At 40.5% G+C, this 23455-nt stretch overlaps 1 protein-coding gene across 6 annotated transcripts in view; it reads left to right on the forward strand.

Annotated features, from left to right (window-relative positions):
• The window catches only part of PTPRM (protein tyrosine phosphatase receptor type M), a 640041-nt gene that overhangs the window by 392692 nt on the left and 223894 nt on the right, over positions 1-23455 (forward strand). For all 6 annotated transcript variants that reach the window (XM_043443664.1, XM_043443666.1, XM_043443661.1 and 3 more), the window contains exons 12-13: positions 9676-9949; positions 10931-10967. In XM_043443664.1, the coding sequence (XP_043299599.1) occupies positions 9676-9949; positions 10931-10967 (311 nt within the window). The remainder of the gene's footprint in view (positions 1-9675; positions 9950-10930; positions 10968-23455) is intronic.

Genomic DNA, 23455 nt, shown 5'->3' on the forward strand with positions numbered 1-23455 from the left:
TTAGAACCAAGGTGGTTGCATCTCCCTTTGCCAACAAGAGCTTTTCTGAAAATCTTTTCTTTGTTGTCTCTTCCAGGGTTAAGAAAACATATCACACCTTTGTCTTTAGATTATGATCCTTGCAATCTTGGAGGGCTTATCAATATTAAGAATCTTAATTCTTAGAAGTTAGAAGTAGGGGTTTGGGGTTGTTGTTGTTTTCATTATTTCTTTGTTATGATCTTTAAACTAAGACTTTGTAAAACTTTTGGGCAAGTCTATCTCCATCAAAATCTGTTCAGTGCTTGCTTACCAGTGAAATACATCTTGATACTTAAAGGTCTTGGGTTGAACAGAGTTGCTTTAGTGTTTTGGATAGTTTTGATCAAATTCAGCGGTCTTTTTTGTTGATCTGTATGTTCTTTTTTCATTTTATCGTCTTAATTGTCCCCAAAGAATAAAGAAAGAAAATGCCAATTCTTCTGAAATGCTTATTAATGGTTTTTTAAATTGTTCCCTCTCTTTTATTGAAGAATTGTAACCTGCAAAGAGCACCTTTAACCTTTGGGGTTAAAGGTTCTTTTGTCACAGTTCTGGAACCTTTTGTAAAGGTTCTATCCATTGCTAAAATTGGTTAAGGAAAAGAGCTCTAAGTACCTGACTTCCACCCTAAAATTTTTCCTTTTTTCATTGGTACACATAGTCACAAAAACCAAAATGTCACTTAACAGTAAAACTTCCATTTTATATTACTATACAGGCTCGGTTTTTTATGACTTCTTACGCCTGAATTGCTATAGAGTGTGTTCACAAAAACTCTGCTACATCTCTTATTACCACCACCACCACCCTTCTACCACCTGATTTTGGGTGACTTTTATTGTATTAAAAAATACTCTGGATCCCTTTACTGCCAGGAAACAAAGATCATTTTTATTAAAGTTGCTTTTAGGATGACAGTGTCAGTCATCTCTTTGAAAATTCATTTTGGAAACTAAGTTTGTTCTTGCAGAACCCTTGAAAAGCAACCTGAAAAATGGCAGGGGAAGATAAAAATAATAGAGTAGGTGTAGTTGAGCTTTTATACAATGGAACTTAATTTAACTTTCCCTCCAAGTCCGTTTCAAACTTGCTTTTGTGCATGAAAATATATTGCCTCTCTGTCCTTCCCCTGTCTCAGATTTTCCTTTTCTTGAACGGAATCCCCTCTGAAGGATTCCAGGTATGAGATCAGAGCCCCAGCCTGGTGCTCCAGGGCCTGCAGGGCAGGCGCACAGGCCTCTCATTCAGGGAGAGGACCACGCAGAGGGCCACCTGTGGCCTGGGGAGGCAGCAAGGGGACCCCACTGCCAGATTCTGCCACCATCACCCCCCAAACAACCAACATATCTGTAATATTTTGACTTGATCTTTGTAATTACGATGGATATCAAATGAAATAGTAGAATTGAGAAATGATGGCTCTTGTTACCTGCGGCACGATTGTAGAAGGTAGGAAAGGTGGTTCCAGGTTTGCCAGGGTGGGGGCCTGGGGAGAGTTGGGGCGGGGGAGCAGAGACCCCGAGGAGCAGAGGGACCCACTTCTTGTTCCTCCCCTCGGGCATCACAGGGGATGGGAGTCAACACCCAGCCCTGCTCGTTTGGCCCTACAGTGTCCTTCTAGTAGGATCTGGGCACCATGGAGACTGAGGAAAACCCAGCCTCTCCCAGGGTTCCTCTTGGGGAAACCCGGGGACTCTTAGGACAGGCCTGCTGGGACCCCCACAGGCATCGGAGCCACAGTCCAGCCCGTTACCCTCAGTCTTCAGCCCTATTGATGAAGGGTCCCCCAAGGTCTTGGGAGCTCTGCAGGCAAAGCTGCAAATGAGTCTGACAGAAAGACCTGCTGGGACTTGGGTGGAGCTTTGTACACCCAGGTGGTTGTAGAAAACAGGGTTTGTGCAGGGACCACAAAGACATTCGCTCTTTGGTTTGTTGCTGTTACTTTGGCTTTAATTTGGGGGAAAAGTTGGTGGCCGTAGGCAACATAGGACAGTCTTTGGGTGTCACCAGCAGCAGGAGTGTTTGGGCACCAGGTCCAGACCAGAGTTCCCGGAGCCGCTGATGCCACAGGAGACTTTGATATAGACAGAGACTGCTCCCTGCCTCCTCCTCCACTTGGTACAAACCCTTATCAGCATCTTGTCCCAGTTCTCAGTTTGAGGAACCTGTTTCTAACACCCCAAGGCTGTTCTTCTCAAGATGGGGACAGTCTGGTCTTTGTTCCTCTTTTTCTTCCTCCCTTGTGCCTCTCACAGGGCTTGCATGTGGTAAATATCACAGAAAGGAAGGAAATATGGATAAAATAGTTTTCTTCTCACTCATCGACGTCACAGCTTGCCTGACCTAGTACCAGGAGCTATGAAATATCAGAGCTGAAAGGACCCTAGTGGTCAGGGGATGATTTGGTGATAGAGCTGGACTGACTCCACTGATGTGGGGCTCAGTTCACTGTGCTCTTGCCCCTTCTAGATGATGGCATTTAAGAATCCACCTGCCAATGCAGGAGATGTGAGTTTGATTCCTGGAGGAGAACATGGCACCGCACTGCAGTATTCTTGCCTGGCGAGTCCCATGGGCAGAGGAGCCCGGCGGGCTGCAGTCCATGGGGTTGCAAAGAGTTGGACAGAACTGAGAACACATGCATGCACATCTCACCTGGCCTGCACTACTGCTGTGAATACTTTTAGAGACTGAAAGATTCTGAATTAAATATAACATAAACATACAACAATGAAGATATTTAGTATGGCTCTGATAGTATTCAATTTTTCTAGTTTTGTTTCTTAACCCTAGAGCGAGTTAAGAAAAACAGCTTTAAAAATAGTAGGGGACTTTGGGTTATAATTTTTACAGTCACGTGTTTGTTATGCAGTTGTGATGATTACATTATGATAAACATAAGTGAAATGAAATGTGCAAAGCAAAGCATCTTCACTTGTCAAAAGGGGGAGAAGTCACTCTTAAAGATGTTCCATCTTGGACTAATTTACTTGCAATTCGGTGCCTGTTGTGAAGATTAATAACACGTGGCCTTTTACACAGCTTCTTAGCCCAAGTCTAATGTTCCAGTTGTCCTTTTATTACCCCAAACCTCCATAACTGTAGGATTTTTTCCTCCCTGCCCTTTGTTCACAATATGGAGCAGTAATTGAGTTCATATTTCTCGCCCAACCTTTCAGCTATAATTAATATTTTATGATATCAGATTTATCACTAACTAGCAGAGCAGTATAATGTGGGACCCCATGCTCGGGCACACATGCACACACACACACGTGCACACACACACACGTGCACACACATTCAGTACAGAAGTAACTTAGGGATGCCAGGCAAGCTCCTCATGATGAGTGACAGCTGCACGGACATCAGTTTTCTTTGTGGTACCCTGCACGTGTGCCGCAGCAGTAGATGGCCGGTCTTATCTAGAACAGAGCAGGACAAAGAGAAATGAAAGTGGCCAACACAGAATACTCCATGGATCAGTTTATGCTGCGCAGTATCCCAGAGTCCACTGTCCACGGAAAACTGGTGACCAGACCTCATTTGTGAGTCAGTGAGCAGGACATGCTCGTTTAGCTGCTCTCAGCTCCCGTGTTACATGGATCCTAGGCATGATGATAAACACATTGACCTTACTGAACTGACCTTTTCTTCCCCCTAATTTTCAACTGGTGGCAATATTTTTTTTTCCATTTAATTTTATTAGTTGGAGGCTAATTACTTTACAATATTGTAGTGGTTTTTGCCAAACATTGACATGAATCAGCCATGGATTTACATGTATTCCCCATCCTGATCCCCCCTCCCACCTCCCTCTCCACACGATCCCTCTGGGTCTTCCCAGTGCACCAGCCCAGAGCACTTGTCTCATGCATCCAACCTGGGCTGGTGATCTGTTTGCAATATTTTTAAAATGTTGTTCAGTTGAACTAGGTCATTCTGATCTTCAGGGTGTCATTTCAGTAAATGCTGACAGGTTCAGGGAACGGAAATGACTGGAAAAAGAACAGGAAGGAAATGCAGTCTGTGTTACTGCGTAAATAAACCTGAATTACACATTTCTCTTCCCTGTTTTGCATATAATTTATATTTTCATTTTCCCTCACTCCCCAAAGAGTTAATCTTCAAGAAGGTATTGATATTAGACTCTATTCTTTTTTCAATTTTTAATTGAAGGGTAATTGCTTTATAGAATTTTGTGGTTTTCTGTCATACATCAGTAAGAATCAGCCATAGGTACACCCATGTCCCCTCCTTCCTGGACCTATCTCCCATCTCCCTCCCCATCCCACCCTTCTGCCTGTCACAGAGTCCCTGTTTGAGTTCCCTGAGTCATATAGCAAATTCCCATTGGCTATCTATTTTACATATGGTATTATAAATTTCTATGTTACTGTTTCCAAACATCACCCCTTCTCTCTCTTCTCCTCCCCCTCTCTCCTTTTTTTAAAAGAGAAAATGGAAGGCTTTACCAAAAACTGCAGTCAAGTTAAAGTTACTATTAAGTGTTACGAAATGAACACTATTCTAAGCCTTTGACATGATGAGAAACACCAACAAAAGGATTAGCAGAAGCAACAAAAGAAATAGAGCAGGACTTTTCTCCCCTCATCTCTCCTCTTCACCCAACATTCTGCTATCTAGTTGGATAGTGAAAGTGTTAGTCACTCAGTCATGTCCGACTCTCTGTGACCCCATGGACTGTAGCTCACCAGGCTCCTCTGTCCATGGCATTCTCCAGGCAAGAATACTGGAGTGGGTAGCCTTTCCCTTCTCCAGGGGATCTTCCCAACCCAGGATCGAACCCAGGTCTCCTCCAGTGCAGGTGGAGGAGCCAGATGAGCCACCACACAAGTCCGTCTAGTTGGATAACCCTTCAATTATTTTATGCTGATAAGGAACAGAATAAGTAGGTAAGAAGAGTGAACTTACAACTAAAGGCTTAACCTTGAAAAGAATTGGGACACATATTTTAAAGCCAATTTCACATCTGCAGCAGGCTTATTCTCAACCTCTTCAAAGTTAGAAAATACCAAAACCATTTCATCGCATTTGAACTTTTATGTTTAATGAAGTCCATGAAAGATGTTCAGATGTTCTTTCCTAGGTTATACTTCAAGGGCTATTCTGTATAAATGCAGATTTCTTACTCTCCTTCTAAGAGGCTTAGAGTTTTGTTGTAGGAAAGCCTAGCATCAATTAAACTTTAAATTTCATTCCGTAAGAAAGTTTGGATATAATGATGTCACATTTTTGGCAGATTAATCCTCACGATGGATTGTGCTTTCACATTGCAAATGTCGCCGAAAAGTTTTGTGTTACTTTAAATTCCAGAATAGTGGTGGAGGAAAGCTAGCAATGGTGTGACTGATAAACAAAGGGAATATGATTAATACATTAAAAAGATAATAGAATTTTAATTCATCTCACTAAGCTAGAGACTTATATTTGGTTTACCATCCTTGAGAATTTCCCCCCCTTTTTTTTTCAATCATCCTTTTAGGAGAAGCATTCAAACAGTGAGATTTTCAAAGCTGCTTTTTAGCTAACACTTGTGGTCAGAAAGTTCTTACGAAAATCATCAGTGGGGATGATGTTATTTGTACAAAAGAAAAACATATCAGTCATCGAGTTCTGTCGAGGTACTGTTGACCTGGCTGTCAATACCGTGTTAATTTCCAACCAGGGGGCAGTAGCGTGTGGCCACTGGGCAGCAGAAGGGACTTGGCCATTTTTCATTAGCGCCTGGACTTTGATAGAGGGGGATAGAAAAGAGCTGCCTGACCTTTCAGTGCTTAAATTATTAAAGAGCAAATAGATTTGAGGTCTGGATGCTTGCAAATCTAATTTGTCTTGTGCAGCAAGGATGAAAAGACATTCTGGGTTTGAAATTGCTCTGGTCTACTTACTTCTTCCTTTAATATATCTGAAGATGAGTAGATGGTGGCTATTTAAGAAGTAATATATCTGGAGTAGAGTGTATGGCCTAACATGCCGACTGGCTAAAATCAAGGCCCATTAAATAATCATTTAATCTTTGAATATTCATATGATCCTCATAAACTTGCTGATTGGAAAAATTAATTTTTTTCATTCATATTCACTTAGACGGCATTTCAATTCCAAAACGAAACTGTCTTTCTCTTGTTGTTGTTTAGTCACTAAGTCGTGTCCAACTCTTTGAGACTCCATGGAATGTAGCCCATCAGGCTCCTTTGTCTATGGGATTCTCCAGGCAAGAAAACTGGGGTGGATTGCCGTTCCCTTCTCCAGAGGATATTCCTAACCCATGGATCAAACCCGTGTCTCCTGTATCGGCAGATGGATTCTTTTCCGCTTAGCCACCTGGGAAGCCTTAGGGAGTGTCAAATATTTTGTTCAAGTTAATGCAGGGCAGTGCCTGGCACATACTAGAGGCTCAAAAAATATTTATTGAATTAATAAAAGAGTAGCATTGGGGAAAACTAGCAAAGGTGGGGGTTGGAAATGGATGAAAAGTGAGAAGTGGAGGTGATGGAAGGAGGGGGTAGAAGAAACAGATGCAATTTCTGGTTCTCTCCAGTTCTTGTTTATTTGTGGGTCCTACAGCATAGACTTGCAATCTAACCAGCATTATCTTATCACAGAACTTCTCCTTGGTAATTTCCTCCTCTCTCAGGTCTTGTGTACTCAGGAAATGAATACAGAATAGGCTTAGTATTAGATTTTAGTAAAGCAAAATATATTATTAGCAATTATCAGTATATTTCCTCCCTATATATTACATATAAGGTACATAAAGTAGAAATTACTTCTGGATTATGTTACATTTTCAAAAATATATACTTCATGCCCCACTTCATTCTAAGTCTCACAAGATACAGAAATGACTGTCTCATCTGATGGTCAGGAGACCATGTCAGCTATTACTTAACTATGTGCCCCAAAGAGAATGGGCACTTCACCTCTGAACCTCAGTTTTCTCATCAGTAAAACCAGAAAATAAAACCTACATATGCAAGGCTCCTGGGCTAGTATTTCCTATATGAAATAATTTCTGTAATTTTTTTCTTTGCATAAATCTTCATATTTCTACATTATCTACTGTAGTACACTAGACTTCCAAGAAGTTCTTTTTAAAGTGGAATTTGGAACATTGTGTCATATAGCAAATAAACTGGAAAAGATTTCTAATAGAAGAAAGCCAATGTTAAAAGTTATTTAATGGAGAATCTCTCTGCAAAGTAATGAATTCTTTTTTGATTTGTCCATCTTGCAAGAGTAGTCTTTGTATGCTGAATAAAAAAAATATAAAATGTACCTTGGAGATCCATCTGATTGTCTCATTTCATCAGAAAAAAATAAGATCCAAAGACATTAATTTAGAAGCCAAATTTTAGCAGCATTAGGAGTAGAGCTTAAATGGTGCACATGCCAGTGTCCACCACCCCAACAGCAGGCCCTGCAGAAGAGTCACAGTTTCTCAGCTGATGTTTGCACTTCTCTGACTGAAGCCTTGAGAGTTGCACATTGTTCTTCTGTTACGTTCTCCTGGTTGCATGCCATCATCAAGGTTAGCCAATCCCATACTTGGTGGAGAAGTGTCCAAGAACTTGCAGATGTATTATAATTGCCACATCTGACTGTAGATATAAGAGGTCAGAGAGAGGGGGATGTGAAGTCAAAGTCCCCTTTCACCTCTGTCTGTGCTCCTTGTCCCTGACCCCTATAGGAAGGTCCTCCCTAACTTCTTCCTTCCATGTTGCATCCATCCTGCAGGTGAGAATGCCACAGGGTTTGGTGGAACATCCTCAGGAATGGTAGAAAGTCTTGAGGTCAGAAAGAGTCCTATTTTCTTTTCTGAGTTTACCTCCCTTTGTCATCACACTGTAATCCTGCTGGACCCCCTGCCTCGTGAGCAATCAGTCTCATGTTCTACAACCATCCATTTTTATTGGAACAGAATCACAAACTGAATGGCTGCTGCTTGGCATGGCCGTAATAGAATGTGCTAAGTGGTTATACTTCCAGAAACAGGAGATTCACCAGGTGCAGATCCCAAGTTCACAGGGACAGGAGCATAGAGAGAGACCTCCCCTCGCTGACTCCAGCTGATGGGGGTGGAAAGCACCTCCCTCCTGTTCTGTTTCCCCAGCTTAAACGAGTGTCCATGCTGAGCAACCCCAGGATTACAGAGTTGTGCTTGGGGAGTCACGGTGCTTTTCTGATAGAGTAAGAAAAAGATACATCTCCTTGTCAGAAGAACTTGCAATCTAATCTGGATTCAGTTTTTCAAAACTGCTGCCAAGGTTTCTCTGTATTAGAATCATTTTTTTTCTCCAACCAAACTGCACAGAAGTTCATCATTCTAGTAAATGTATGCATCTCAGCAAAGAAATCCATCCCTTCAAGGTCTCTCCCAGTCTCCTAAGGCTAATTCAAAATTCACAAACATTGAAAAGGGGTGCGGAGAGAAAGGTGGGTAGGAACCAGGAGACCCAGTCCTCCCAGGGGACATCTGAACTCACAGCATCTTCTGAGGATACTCAGCCCCATCTTATTTTTGTATGTAATTCAAATGCCCAGTTCATGATTTCCTCTTAGAAACTGCTTTTGACTCCAAGTTGTTGGCTTTTGAAATGCAAATGCCTTTTTCCTGCATTCCTAACGTCCTGTCTTTCTACTGACTGATTATGGTGAATGCAAAGGAATATAAGAAAATATGGGTTCCTTTTTATGGCTGAATAATATTCCATTGTGTATATGTACCACAACTTCTTTATCCATTCATCTGTTGATGTACGTCTAGGTTGCTTCCATGTCCTAACTGTTGTAAATAGTGCTGCAGTGAACATTGGCGTGCATGTGTCTTTTTCAGTTAGTTTAATATATGTGGGATATAAAAAGATGGTACTGATGAGCCTATCTGCAGGGCAGCAATGGAGATGCAGACATAGAGAACAGACTTGTGGACACAGTGAAGGAATGAGAGGGTGGGACGAATTGAGAGGGGTAGGATTGGGTGGGAGATGGGAGGCAGGTTCAAGAAGGAGGGGACATATGTATCCCTATGGCTGATTCGTGTTGATGTATGGCAGAAACCAAAACAATATTGTAAAGCAATTATCCTCCAATTAAAAATAGATTAAAAATATATATATATGGAAGTTACACCTTGGTTAGCCTGAATCATCACACCTTGTATCTTGTGACCTGATAAAAATTCACAGGTGTTCATACAGATGTCACTGAAGAAAATGTTATGTTGCCTTTTTCAATGAACTTACAGCTAATATAGTTTCATTGATTGGTTAAACCGAGTCCATTTTGTACAAATTCATCTTCAATACCGCATAAGAGGAACATTATCTTGGTGTTCTGCTCACATCAACAGGAAAAATTGCCATATAAAAAATGTTTTAACTATGGTGAATTTTCTTTCCTTCCAGAAATTGTCTCATTCGGGGTTAGAGAGTTCTGTGGAAGAACTCTAAGCACTTTCTGTCTCTTTCATGGAGCAAGTGTGGGGTCCGTGTCCGCTAGGCACGAAGCCCTTATTACTGACTCTGTCCTTGTTGTTTATCTGCGGTATTATAGGTCTGTACAGTTGAACACAATGGGATTCAGCTCTGTTTTCCTAAACAGTCACTGAGGATACTCTTTTTTTTCTAGTGTCTACCAAATAGTGGTCGAGGAAGAACGTCCTCGAAGAACGAAAAAGACCACAGAAATCTTAAAATGCTACCCGGTGCCCATCCACTTCCAGAACGCCTCCATACTGAATTCCCAGTACTACTTTGCAGCAGAATTCCCAGCCAACAGCCTCCAAGCGGCTCAGCCCTTTACTATTGGTGATAATAAGACTTACAACGGGTACTGGAACACCCCTCTCCTTCCCCATAAAAGCTACAGAATTTACTTCCAAGCAGCTAGTAGAGCCAACGGGGTAAGTTTTATAAATGGCTGTTTACTTAGGCTGTTCAGGATTATTAATGCGAACCCAGTCAAATCACATATTGTAGTTGTAAGAAAGGAAGTCATGCTTTTGTGTGTTTTTACTTGAAATAAATGTATTTTATTCTCTCTTTTTAAAAATTATTTTCACCTGGAGAAATTCCTGGGAAGAAGCAAATATATTCGTATGTGGTTTCTGTAGGAAGAATATATTGTCAACGGGATGGTTTTTATTTTCAGTTTTTACTTGTTACCAAAAGTTGGCTAGTAATTCTGCTTAGCTTACTATTTTACAGGAAAACAGCACAGCTCTAGCACGTACATTCAGCTCATTTACAATTTTGTGAGATTCACAACATCTGTCTTTTCAGCATATTCTGTCCCATTTCTTTGGTGCCACAAGAGTTTATGCTTCCTATAGCTGGGACTAAATTAGTTATCTTTTTTTTTTTTTTCCTTTCCTAAGAGAAAACAGCTTTAGAAAGATAAGATGGAAACAAAATACAAACTGTCGAGTTGTTTTTGAAATTTTCTTCCCTTTCCTGTTTAGACTGACCCAGAGCTCTCATGAGACAAGAAAGTTTTTTCCTTCACAGCGTGGGTCTCGGCACCATGACTGCCTTTGGCCAGTGAGAAGCAGGGATCAGGGAGACAGGTTTTCCCCACGAGTGTTTGCACAGGGAGTCAGTGAGGGATCTGGAGAAGGGAGTTGGGGGCCCCCCCCAGGCGGGGGCGATTCTGTGCATTGCTCCTACCCCCCACCTGCTGCCGGGTGCCCACAAGCAGCACCACGGCCAGCCCTGGAGCCAGAAAATGTATCAGAGCACAGTCCAGGGAGTAATCACGTGTGATTAATGCCACCCTTGGAACAGTGAGACCTCCCCTTATCTGTACTTAAGGAGAACTGCAGAGTTTTTATTTGTTTCACAGAAAACATGAATAGTGATTTTTCTCCCCTCTTTATTTAACACAGGAAACCAAAATAGACTGTGTCCGAGTGGCCACAAAAGGTAGGTTGAAACTGTGGGTTGTTCTGGTTTCTGTCCTCTCCAATTTTAGATGGTATTTCAAAACTTCTTGAAATGTTCACGTCACTGAAAGAAGTGTGTTAGACGTGTGTGTGTTTCCATGTATGTACTAGGATTGTATGGCAGTGAACTGTGTTTCACATAGATTTTTTTTCAAATAAGAAGTCATATTGCTGTGTTTCAAAACAGTTTTCAATGGTTATCTTTTACAAAATTCTATTAAAATAGAGTTACTTTTTATATGATCTCCTATCCGTGTTTTAAACCACAGTGGACCCTACCTAGTAATACTGGGTTCAGTGAAATTCAAATGCAGGACAGTAAATTACCTCCTGCTGTTTTAAAGCAATTTATTGTTTAGTTGCTAAGTTGTGTCCAACTCTTTTTGCAACCCTATGGACTGTAGCCTGCCAGGCTTCTCTGTCTGTGGGATTCTCCAGGCAAGAATACTGGAGTGGGCTGCCATTCCCTTCTCCAGGATACCTTCCCAACCAAAGGATCAAACCAAAGTGTCCTGCATTGGCAGGCAGATTCTTTAATGTTGAGTCACCAGGGAAGCCCTTTAGCGCAATTATCTAGTTATAATCTGTAAAACAGGGTCTGCTTGGGCTCTTTTCACTGGGGACGTGTGTCTCTCTCAACCCAGGGACCAGGAGATGTTACTGTGGACCTTCTGTTTCCCTGGCCTGGTTATCATCCTGAAAAAATGTGATCAAGGAAGAGATGTAGATTAGGGTGAATCCGCATAAGCTCAACACCTCCTAAAGAAGAGACTGCAGGGGTGTGTGTGTATACATGCTATGATGTCATCTTGTCAACCTTGCAGTGCGCTTTTAACCATCCCAAGTGGAAGTGTGTAAATGCCTTGAGAAATGCCCAAAGCTACATGAAAACAAGGCAGCATACATTAACACCTGTAGTTAAACACACTCTTTCAAATCATTAGACAAGACATAAGGACAGTGAGCAAGTATCGTGAGGCTGAATTTAGAAAGGACGGCAGAAAGCTCCAGGTTTCCCCAGATCACAGGGACTCCCTTGATGACTTCTGTTGGATGAAAATATCTTGTTGTTTTTGTTGTTTGACGTTCAGACAGTAGGGTTTAAATAGATTACAGGTGCCCATTGGCATTTTCAAAATTCTCATTTTCTGAAGATACATGACCTCTTTATCCCGTTGACTTGACAGATACTCTTGGTTTCATATTATGTGTCAGGCCTTGTGGGATGTACTTAGCTCATTTATATTTTGTTTGTCCTCATGGGCTCATAGCTCTATTTCCAAGAATCTCCTTATAGTGATTTTAAAATATTCAATTCTTTATATCATATTGTACTTGATTAAGAGCCTTTATTTGTAGGGCTAAATTAATTTTTAAAAAATGAGTTACAGACATTGATGTGTTTTCTAAATTGTAATTCACTTTTAGCTGTTAATTATTACAGTATGATAAGGCCTTTGAGTGAGGTGTTGACCGTCTTAGGCCTCCAGATCATGACCCATGCTCAGATTGCTTTATTGAGTTCTGAAAACCCAGTTCCAGAATGCCTAATTTATAATGCCTTGCTTTTCATGTCACAGCTGAAAGTTAAAATTGCTTTCATATGCATGTTCTCATTTATTTCTTCTAAATTACTGTGAAAACAGAAATACAAATTGCTATTTTTTTGAGATGAAAAAAATGCATATTTGGGGAGACAAATTGACCTGCCAACGACACTCATCTAATAATCTGTGGGTCAAGGCTTGATCCCAAGTGTTTGGACTCCTACACCAGTGTTTCCCTGTATCTCCTGGCTTTTCACCCGGCAGATCCTCTGGCCACTCGTGATTTTGCAGTATACGAGTATCTGTCCTCATTTTTACTAAAACTGAGTCAGTGCCCAGTTGACTCAAAACAACAAAATATCTGCTATCTTGTTCATTTGCATAGTTAGGTAATTATATAAATAACACACTAGTAAACATGGAAATCTGACGTTTGCTGTTTTCACAATAGATTGAATTAGATGGTGATTTGGATGGTTTTCTTCCATCATCAGCTAGATTTAATCAATATTGTAATTTGTTTTTCAATTCACCAAAGGATGATTAAGCAATCAGATGACCTGATTGACTAAATATTTCCCTGCTCAGATTTTCTGAGTCAATTTGCAAACATTTACACAGCAACAAACTCTATTCTGTCAAATGAAGTTTGGGGAGAAAGAGGGAAGTAGATTTTAATATTCATTGCATCCTATTGTTATTCCTGTTCATAAAATCATCACACAGGAGGGAGCCTTGGGAAATACACTCCTTGTGGGTGAAACTACAATGTTTGATACTATTTTATTTCGTTAATTTCTACATTTACAGATTCAGCAACCTTCCTTTACTGCACCGTCTAATGTTTCATCACCTTTATAATCAGATAATTTTTTCTGATTGATACTAAAATTGATTTTGCAATGAAGGAAGCCATTCCATCTTGACCAGTCAAAACAGAGAAAACAGACAGGTCTGATAATGTTACTGACACCATATCGTAAAGATGTTTGAAATTTAAAAGAGTTCAGACATCTTGACTGTTTCTGTCACATATTGCTGACAGTATAGTGGCTTAATTGAGTTTTCAGACACTAAACCACTTTCCTAAGCAGCATTTTGAATTTACAAAGATTTCAATGTTCTCATGAAACAACTGTTGACATGTATCTTCATAGAGCAAGTATGGAAGTAGATTTTTTTCCACAAGGAACTAATTTGTCATTTCAAACACAGATATGTCTCTTAAAGATGTATTTCATGCTAATTTGAAAAATTTAATGTAGTGATTATTTTAATCATGTTTCAAGGGTACGTTTTGGCACTAGTCATCTCAAATATAAAGTCTTGTAAAAACTGGACACAGGAAAATACCTAAGGTGTGTTATTACATGTCTTTATATGTTGAAGAATCATCTGTATTTTTATGTATCTTCCTTTAATGTATATATCTAATTTCCTCATAAGTATATGTAGCTTTATTTTGATTGCTAGCTATAGGCAGACTCTTTCCAGAATATTCTCTTACATTAAAAAGACATTGTATGATGATAATATATTAATACTTGATGTTTGGGGGTTATTCTCCCAGTTCATAGAATTCTTTTTAATCTTTATGGTAGAGTACATAGAAATTTTCCTAGTTTTTATTTTTGATTTTTAGTTACATTCACATGTTTATAGTTGAATTCTTTTTAAGACCGCTTGATCCAACTGTCTCTTAGGAATTGGTGTACATCCCTCATGGCTGCCTTATGGTAACTAGTAGGGTGGAAACTCCTTTCTGCTAATTTTGGAAGACTTTGTTGATAATCAATTCTAAACTGAGAGGATACACTTAAAAGTAAAAATCTGTTTTGTTTGCCGGTTAGAATTTTTGTCTTAAATGAGGTATAGTCATTCCAACTGATACAATAATTAGTTTAAACTGTATACTTTGCCTTAATCTCCTACAAAATAATGTTTTCCATGACATGATGCCAGCTATGCTTCTCCTTGACAATATATACGTTTGGAAGCTTGTTATACTTTTTATTTTTAAAAAATATTTGAGGACACACATAGATTGTAAGTGAGGAGACAGAAAAAGGTACTTCATGCAAACAGAAATGACGAGAGTGGGGGGGAGTCACAATGCTCATATCAGACAAAATAGACTTTAAAACAAAGTCTATAAAGAAAGATAAAGAAGGATATGTGCAATGATTAAAGTATCAATACAGGAAGAGGATATTATAGTTGTCAACTTATATGCACCTAATATAGAAGCACCTAAATACATAAAACATATACCAGCAGACATAAAGGGAGAAATTGATGGGAATAAAACAATAGTAGGAGACTTTAACACCCCATTCAAACCAATGGACAAATCTTCCAGACAGAGAATTGATAAGGCAATAGAGATCCTAAATATACAATAGGACAGTAATTGATATTTTCAGAACGTTACATCTGAAAAAACCAGAGTACACATTCTTTTCAAGTGCACATGGAACATGCTCTAAGATTGAGCATGTTCAAGGACTCAAAACAAGCCTCAGCAAATTTAAGAGGATGAAAAATATTTGAAGGCCTATTGTATCAGGCAGAGTGTAATCTATAATGCTTCTAAGTATAGATACATAAATGTATCACTTTTTAAATTTTGAAGATTTTCAGTTAATAAAAATTTGGAGGATTTTGTTTGTTTTTGGTGTTTGGGGGAGGGTGTCATTTGTCTTCCTGTCCTTGCTGTGATTTGAATAACAGCAGTATAGCTAGAAATCAAGACAAAAACTTCATGAAAACACACGCTGAATTCTTTCCAAAAGTATTATAGTAGTCAGATATAAACCCTAAAGAAAAAGAAAACAAAACCATTATTTTAATGTCATATTTTATAAAGGTGAATTTTCTGTGCACAAATGCTCCACTGTTTCTAAGTGTAGTTTTTAACTTACATTTCTATGGCTATGTGCTTTGCTGGGAGACCTTCAGGAAACTTTGAAGGATTTCTATTGTTCTGATACAATTTCTAACTATATTCAGAAATGTGAATGTTTCTTTTTTTAATCACTAGTCTCTTTGAGAAGTTCCTCTAGACTGTTTTTCTGTTCACTATTTTGTTCAAAGAAATGCCATCCTTTCTAGGCCACAATGCTACAGAATGAAAGTACCCTGAAAAGAAGAACTGAAAAGAATGTCTGTCGAGATGTAAAGCTAATTAAGATTCCTTTTAATTACTCATATTCAACACGCGAGAAAACAAATTATATAGCCAGGCTGCTCATATATGCTAATCTGCTATCATTTAGCTATGGATTTAGAAATAGAAACGTAAATATGATACACATCTGCTGCTGTGTTTTACAGAGAGAATATTTCCTTTTCTCAATCTGAAACAGTCTTCATAATGTATGTCTTGAGTGTATTAAGGGTCCCAAGAAGTTCCTAAGAAAAAGAAACCTGTTTATCACTTTGTTCAACCCTACAGTTTCTAAATTTATTTGAGCCAAACTCACTTCTCAAGGAACCCTAGCGTTATATAAAACCTAGTTTGGTGACTGCTGATTCATCAGATTCCAGAAGTTCCCACCGCCAGTAATTGATACACCAGGTGTGATGTTTACTGTACTGTGGACACCTTTGTACCTAAAGGAGACCCTAAGCTTAGCACCAGATGCCATCTTTAAAGCATCAGGATTTAACAGTATTCTCTTCTATAGTGCATTCTTTTGGTATTTAAGACATAGTACAGCCAGTTTTCCTGTAAAGAGTAGACAGTAAATATCTTAGGCTTCCCGACCAACCCACAGCATCTCCATTTCAGCCCCTCAGCCCTGCCTCTAATGTGCATGAGCAGCCATCATCACGGGTGAACAAGGAACATGGCCTTGTGCCAATAAAAGGCAAGCAGTGGGCTGGCTTACCCCTATTTTACAGTAATTTGCAATAAAATCAAGAGGTCCTTTGTAACTAAGAATAATAGTCACAAAGGAACATTTTAACATAATCAGATAGAAAATCCTGGACTTTTCCTTTTGAGTTTTGAGCCACAGGTTTTCAGCTTACCTTCCTTTGAGTTATGAATGCATGGCTGACTGACATAGGTCTTCTCAAAAATCTTTTTGTTCATTATTGTTTACCAATTTCAGTATCAGACAGATGTTCAGTTTTTATGGATATGGTATAATTTTTCTTAGAAGTAGAGTGGGTCAGATTTTCCTGTAGTTAATGGAAAACCTCACAGGAATGTTGGTTGACCACCACTATCTATGACCAAGCAAGTGTTCTGTGTATAAACTTGGATTTGGTACCAACTTTGTCACGAGCCTTAGAAATATCATTTTACTATTTACAATTCATTACATCAGTACACTAAATCACATGCTGTGTCAAACCAAAAAAATTTTCTTTGTAATGCTTTGAGAGTTCTCCCTTCTCTGACCAAACTGTTAAGTTTATTCATATCACTGAGCAACACTAAAAAGTTTTCATTAATAGCATGTGAAAGACGATGATACCACTCTTAAAGCCAGTGGCTGCTGCTGTTTGGTTATAAGGAGAAGCACTAGTTGAACGGTGCAGAGGGATATTTCAAAATATTATGCACCGGCAGTTTTAGGTTTAATTGTCTGCAGATGGTAGATGATCTATGTCCCTTACTCACTGCCACATTTCTAACAGCACCCAGGCTGTTCTGTGTAAATTAGTAATCGTTCATGTAAGCCTGTCCTTAATTCTCCAATATTTTTTCTTTGCATCATTTTCCAGCTGTATCATGTTAGAACTGACGTTTTAATTTCCTTTATTTTTTTCAATATCTGTGTGTCATAAATGTTAACCATTTAAACTCAGCTGCTGAGCCGTTCCAGCAAACTGAGCAGCCCGCCTTCTCTGCTTCAAGGCTCTTAATCACTCCTCTGGTCACATGTGAACCATGATAACTAGAGCAAAGGCAATGAGTAGTCTTTTTGTTTTCAACTGGTGTTTTGAGATGCATTTTTTTTTTCTTTCATTCCCTGAATGTGACAAAATAAAGTTCCTAAATGGAAATACTCTACACAAAATTTAGTGATCAGAGAAATTTCTCTACATAAAAATGTTTTTAGTGAAGGAAGATCGTATTCTCCACAAAGGTGATTTTAGCAAGAAGAGCAAATATTGTGATTTAAGCAGAAGAATTTTAAATAACCAAATACATTTTGAAAGCTGAAAGTCTGGATCATCAGAATTTGCAGTGAGTCTTTCTACCCTCTCTACTCATTAGCAGTTAAAGACACTATTTAGTTTAGCTTTTTTTTTAGAGTTAATGTTTTTACTTTTTGCTTTTATTTTCTCCTATAGTCAATTTAATGAAAATCTCAGCCCAAGTTTGCAACTATGTCATAGAAAGCTAACTGCCTGGTGAAAGCCTGTCTAAGGGAAACGAATTCAGAACATTCAACAGCTGGCTGTGGTGGTGTTCTCTTTTCCTTCTCTTTTTGTTGTTGTTGGAAGAAAGTTGAGACGATGTGATATGCGGATGGAGATTCTCCTTGCTAGCCTAGCTTCAGTCTGGCTTTTTCTTCCCTCATGCATGCTGACCTGGGGATCCTCCTTTGCCATAGCTGCGATAATCGTGACTCAGCTTACGACACCTCATATTCGCATCGCCCCTGCCGCAGGCGACGACCAGCTGACAGGTCAGACGTTCAAGTACAGACGAGTCATCTTGCCCATCTCCTGCTCATTCTTCTCAGCTTTGTCTCCCCTCTGCATCTCCTCCTTCGCTTTAAGGCTCGTTGACAGTGTCTCCAACTCTCGGTGCCGACGTGTGCCCGCGTTGATGCCATGGTGTGCTCATTGTTCTGTATGCACTTGTGTCCCCTGCATCTAGCACAGCCCCGCCGCATGACCTCATTGTCTGTCTGTCTGTCTGTCTGTCGGTATGCTCCTCTCTAGCTTAACGTTATACGGAATGAAATTTGCTGGATTTGCCATGGTAGTGCCATCAAAGTCAATCTCTATCAAAACACATAAAGATGTTTCCCCAGTTATCCACGTTAATCTAGAAAGGCATCGAGATTTGAGCATGAGAGGTCTGTTTTTACCTTGCAGGGTCTAGTTTGCACACACATTTAGCAATCCACAGGCTTGTCTGCCTTCATTAAATGAAGCCACTCAAAACTGTTTGGGTGACGCCATTCAGACAGCTTTTTGAGTTCCCACCAGTAGAGCAGAGTCGATTGCATTCCTAACAGATCCTTGTTTCAAAGCACACTGTTTATAGACAGCAGAGACAAATCTGCAAGTCAAATGCACTGAATAATTTATGGAAGTTTTTAAAAAAGTGAATGGCTGAGAGTCGCATAATGGAACTGCATGCTTCTTTATACCAGGAAGAGTTAGCTTGTCCATCCCTCTAAAGGTGTGTGGACAAACATATAAACTCCCATAGGAAAGGAATCCGGTAGATTCCTGCACATCAAAGGTGAGTAGTTAGAGCATACCAGAAGACTAGCTTTGGCCCTGCAAGATAAGCGCGCCATCATCAAGATTTCTAACACCGTCACGTGGGCAGGACTCTAAGTCTGCTTTCAGAGCATCACCAGTGTGGGAGTTCATTGCATGAGTTGGAGGCATGACGCAAGCCAAGTAAGAAACACAGCTGCTCTCCGTAGGATTTCCCATTCCTGCAACTGTTTTGTGTGTATGAAATTAAGGAATATACCCTACCATGCAGGGGGAAAAAAGTAAAGCTTAACTCATAGTAAGAATTTTTGATAGAGGTTTAAATTGTTCTGTGAGCTTAGTATTTTGGAAAATCAAGCCACTGAGACTCAGGAAAACTATAGACTGCTTTTTAAAGAAATGTAGGATAATTTTACCTCTTTCCCTGCTGTAATTCCATACGTATTTTCAGGACTCTGTTTCAGAGCCTAAAAGCTATAAACTTGTTAACAGTTCTGCTGCCCTGGCTTTCAAGTTTCTTTTAAGTGGGTTTCTTTTACTGGCTGAAGTTCTGATTGTCGCAGACATGCTCTTATCCTGAATGTGTGACGTGTTCCTCCCAACAGTAAATTTCCTTAGGGGATCATGTCTTTTCTTATATAGATCTTCTCCTCCGAAAACCTTTACATGTCAGGCCTGGCCCATGGTTCTCTGCATAGGGTTCAGTGTCCATCACCTGGAAGGTAATCTAGGCTCTTCAGCAAGTCTGACCGCCCCATTGTCTGAGTTGGCACCAGTCTCTTGCCAGCAAACATTACAAAGAGGTCAGCCCCACTATTGTAAAACCAGTACCTGTAGAAAATACAGTTAAATAACCCTTTTTGAGATTTTCCCAAAGCCGCTACCTTTGAATTTAGCACATTGTTTACTAGGAATGAAGTAAGGGACATTTTGAATATCATGCTCTTTCTAAAACTTGCATGATTAAGAAGATACCTCATTAATCAGGTGTCTTCATTAACCTCTTAACCTCATTAACCTCTTTCACAAGGCTTTCAGATCCAGGGCACCTTATTATTTTGGAACTAGTCTGCAGGGAAAACAGACGTAGCTGAAGCATATGGTAACCATCCTTTTAAGGGCTGCAGGTGATCGCCAACATTTACTTTGGTTTATTAGGGATGAAAATGGCGGAGTGTTAGAATAAGCCCCCAAAACTAGTGCAAACCTACTCCTGTCATTTTTTATAGTACTCCCTGCTGCTGTTGTTGATGGTTCCTCTTACCCAGATAAATTCAGGCTCAATTAATTTTTTTTTGTTTTTTCATTTGCATCAGCCATCCATTGGATAGCAAGTAGCTTCTGTTCTGTCTTTTTTAACAGATGTATTCATGAGTTGTACTGCAAGCTTGAGAGCTCATTCATTCAATCACTGATCGACATTAATCGAGCACCTTCTGTGTGCCAGGTCAAGGGAGGGCACTGACTCCCACAGATACATTTACTTTCAAGGGTTGCCCAGACTTTTGGCATCAGACGTATCTGCACATGTGACACCAAAACCTACATACACAGGCTTTTATGGATGAAAAATGACTCTCACGCTTGTTGCACAGTTGAGAAGAGGCAACAGCTTTGTAACAACGGGGGGAACGGACACGAATTTCGAAGTCTTTCTTGTGGTGTTGAGTTGCTTAGAAAATGGTCCATGGGGCTCTTCTGAATCTTTCATATCTCTGACGCAGTGTTTACCAGATCAATGCAGGCCCTTCCAGAAGTCAGCAGGAAATCACAAGGGATGCATTCTGAATTATGTCTTCAGCAGTTTTCTGGTCCATTTTGTTTTAATTGTAATGATGTTTTGCTCCTAAAAATGCTGCCGGATGCTGTATGTAGAGGAAACTGTGATAAGACACTGAGTCTTCCATAGCCTGGATCCCGGGATGTAATACATGTGACTTGGTCCACCTCAGTGTATACAGTATGCCCCCTTCCTTCTCTAGCACAGAGAAGCAACCCACTGACCTGACCCCCAGCCATGCCACTGGGGGTCCATGTCAGACACAACCAAATAGCCCATGAGTGTTAGCTGGTTTAATTCACTGAATGAATGGAGCTCAGATGCAGGATGCTGGTCTGGCATCGTGCTGGGGCTGTTTCTTAAAAATCTTTGACTCAGTCAGCTGTAAGAATACCTCACCACCAATATACACATGGACACAGACATTTAACTGAAGCAAAAGATTTAGAAGCTGTCTACCAGTGCTGCTCCCTGGGTAAGCTGCACTCTGATCTGTTCTGTTCTGTCCCATCTTATTCTATTTTATCTTTTTTAAAAAAATTTAGTTGCTACCTACTAAGCTGATTTCATTTCCCACTAATGGGTTATAACCCACAGTTTAAAAAAAAACAACAACAACGCTTTACTAAACCACTATAGTTAGGGATCTGTGAAAGGGAACAGAATATATAATTGGAATAAAGGTCCTGTCTTACCTCAAAATTCATACTCTAATGAGAGCAGACAGAGAAAATTCTAGAAACTGGAAATGCTTCTGCTTTCTACCTGCTTCTCTTAGTTCCTTTATTAATTGTCTGTAATATAGAACTGCTTTGGGAAGAAAGTAACAACTGCACATGCTAGATATTTCTCCTTAAGATTTTTTTTTTACTTCACTTTATAAATAACTCTAGGCTGTTTATTTTATATTAAGATATTTCTGTTTAGGATTTAAAACCCTGGTCAGCTCTGAGATGCTGTGGAGAATGAGTCCCTTCAACAAACACTTTTTATCATCTGTTTTGGTTAAGCCCTACATCTTAAAATGATAAGATCCGTATAGTAGAGTGTTTATAAACAAAGTGACTTCTGGGATTTGAGTACAATTGAGATATGTCAGACCATGGAGAATTATTTGCTAGATATTATTAGTACTAAAAATAATAGAGAACTAGCTAACAGTTATTTATACATAAAATTTGAAGTTTTGAAAAAGATACATGTACCAGATGTCTCTACCGTCAAAGATAAACACAGCCCAACGTCAGCCGAAGTGGTGGAAACAGATTTTATTCAGTAACTACTAACTTGCAAGGGACTGAGCTGAGCTCCAGTCTGACTTGCTCAGAGGTGACTGGGACTTTACAGGGAAGATGAGAGAGTGGAGAGCAGGTGATGGGCACTCAGTAGGGTCAGGGAGATGAGACGTTGGTCCATTCGGCACCATCTGTCTGGCGTCTGTCAGGCTTCTCTTGTCACACATAAGCTAGGAGCTGGGACCCTGTCCTCAGGGCTCTCTGGAGTCCATAGTCAGTTCTTCAGTCAGCCTTGAGTTTCTGAGGCAGGCACTTTGAGGGGCCTAGAGTTCCCAAGGGATGCAGCCTTGAGCTGTTAGAAATTATGTTCGTCTTTGTTCAAGTCTTTTCTCTGTGGGCCCAGGTGGGCGCCTGGTGGTAAGAGACTCAGAGGAGCCTCCTGGCGTTTCGTCCCAGAGCAGCATCCTTGTCACTCCCCCTCCTTCCCGAGGGAGCAGCAGTGACTCGCTGGACTAGTGACACATGGAAAAAGACGTGAGCGTGTGTGATCAGCCTTTTCTGGACATCATCCTCAGGACACACATGTTCCTTTGTGTCAGAGGGACTCAGAAGTTCCTGGCTAGGCTTTGGCCATGGAGAGAATCTTTGTCAGTATATCAACAAAGCTCTCATGAAATAAGCCCCAAGAAATTTCTCTTTCTCCTTCATGTGACTCTTAAAGCAGACAGAGACCTTTTTTTAATGTCGCATATACCACATGGATGCTTTTGACCTGTGGTGATGGAGAAGACTCTTCAGAGTCCCTTGGGGAGCAAGGAGATCGAACCAGTCAATCCTAAAGGAAATCAACCCTGAATACTCATTGAAAAGACTGATGCTAAAGCTGAAGGTTCAATACTTTGGCCACCTGATGCAAAGAGCTGACTCATTGGAAAAGACCATGGTTCTGGGAAAGATTGAGGGCAGAAGAAGAAGGGGGTGACAGAGGATGAGATGGTTGGATGGCATCACCGACTCAATGGACATGAGTTTGAGCAAACTCAGAGACATGGTCGACTCAATGGATATGAGTTTGAGCTAACTCAGGGAGATGGTGAAGGACCTGGAAGCCTGGCGTGCTGCAGTCCAAGGGTCGCAAAGAGTCAGACACGACTGAGCAGCTGAACAACACATAACACACGGAAGCTAGTGAAGCAGGTCCCCACTGAGGAACGAAGAGCCTGCAGTGTTTGTTTATGGAGAACCTTCTGTTCTAGATCCTGGGCAGAGGTCCCACTCCACCTGTTCACTGACTCCCAAGGTAACCCCAGAGCCTGCCTTCTTGGCTACTTGTCCTTCCAAGTGTTGCTGGAGAAACAGCAGGAACAGGCTGACTCGTCCTAGAGTCTGTACCACGGCCTGGCCCTCAGTGACCAGCCCCTGCCTAAGCGGCAGCAGGGGCTCCCCGCCGCCCGACATCGCCGGCTCCCCCACCGCACCAGCCCACCGACCC

This window comes from Cervus canadensis, chromosome 23 (assembly GCF_019320065.1).
Source record: "Cervus canadensis isolate Bull #8, Minnesota chromosome 23, ASM1932006v1, whole genome shotgun sequence".
Lineage (NCBI taxonomy): Eukaryota > Metazoa > Chordata > Mammalia > Artiodactyla > Cervidae > Cervus > Cervus canadensis.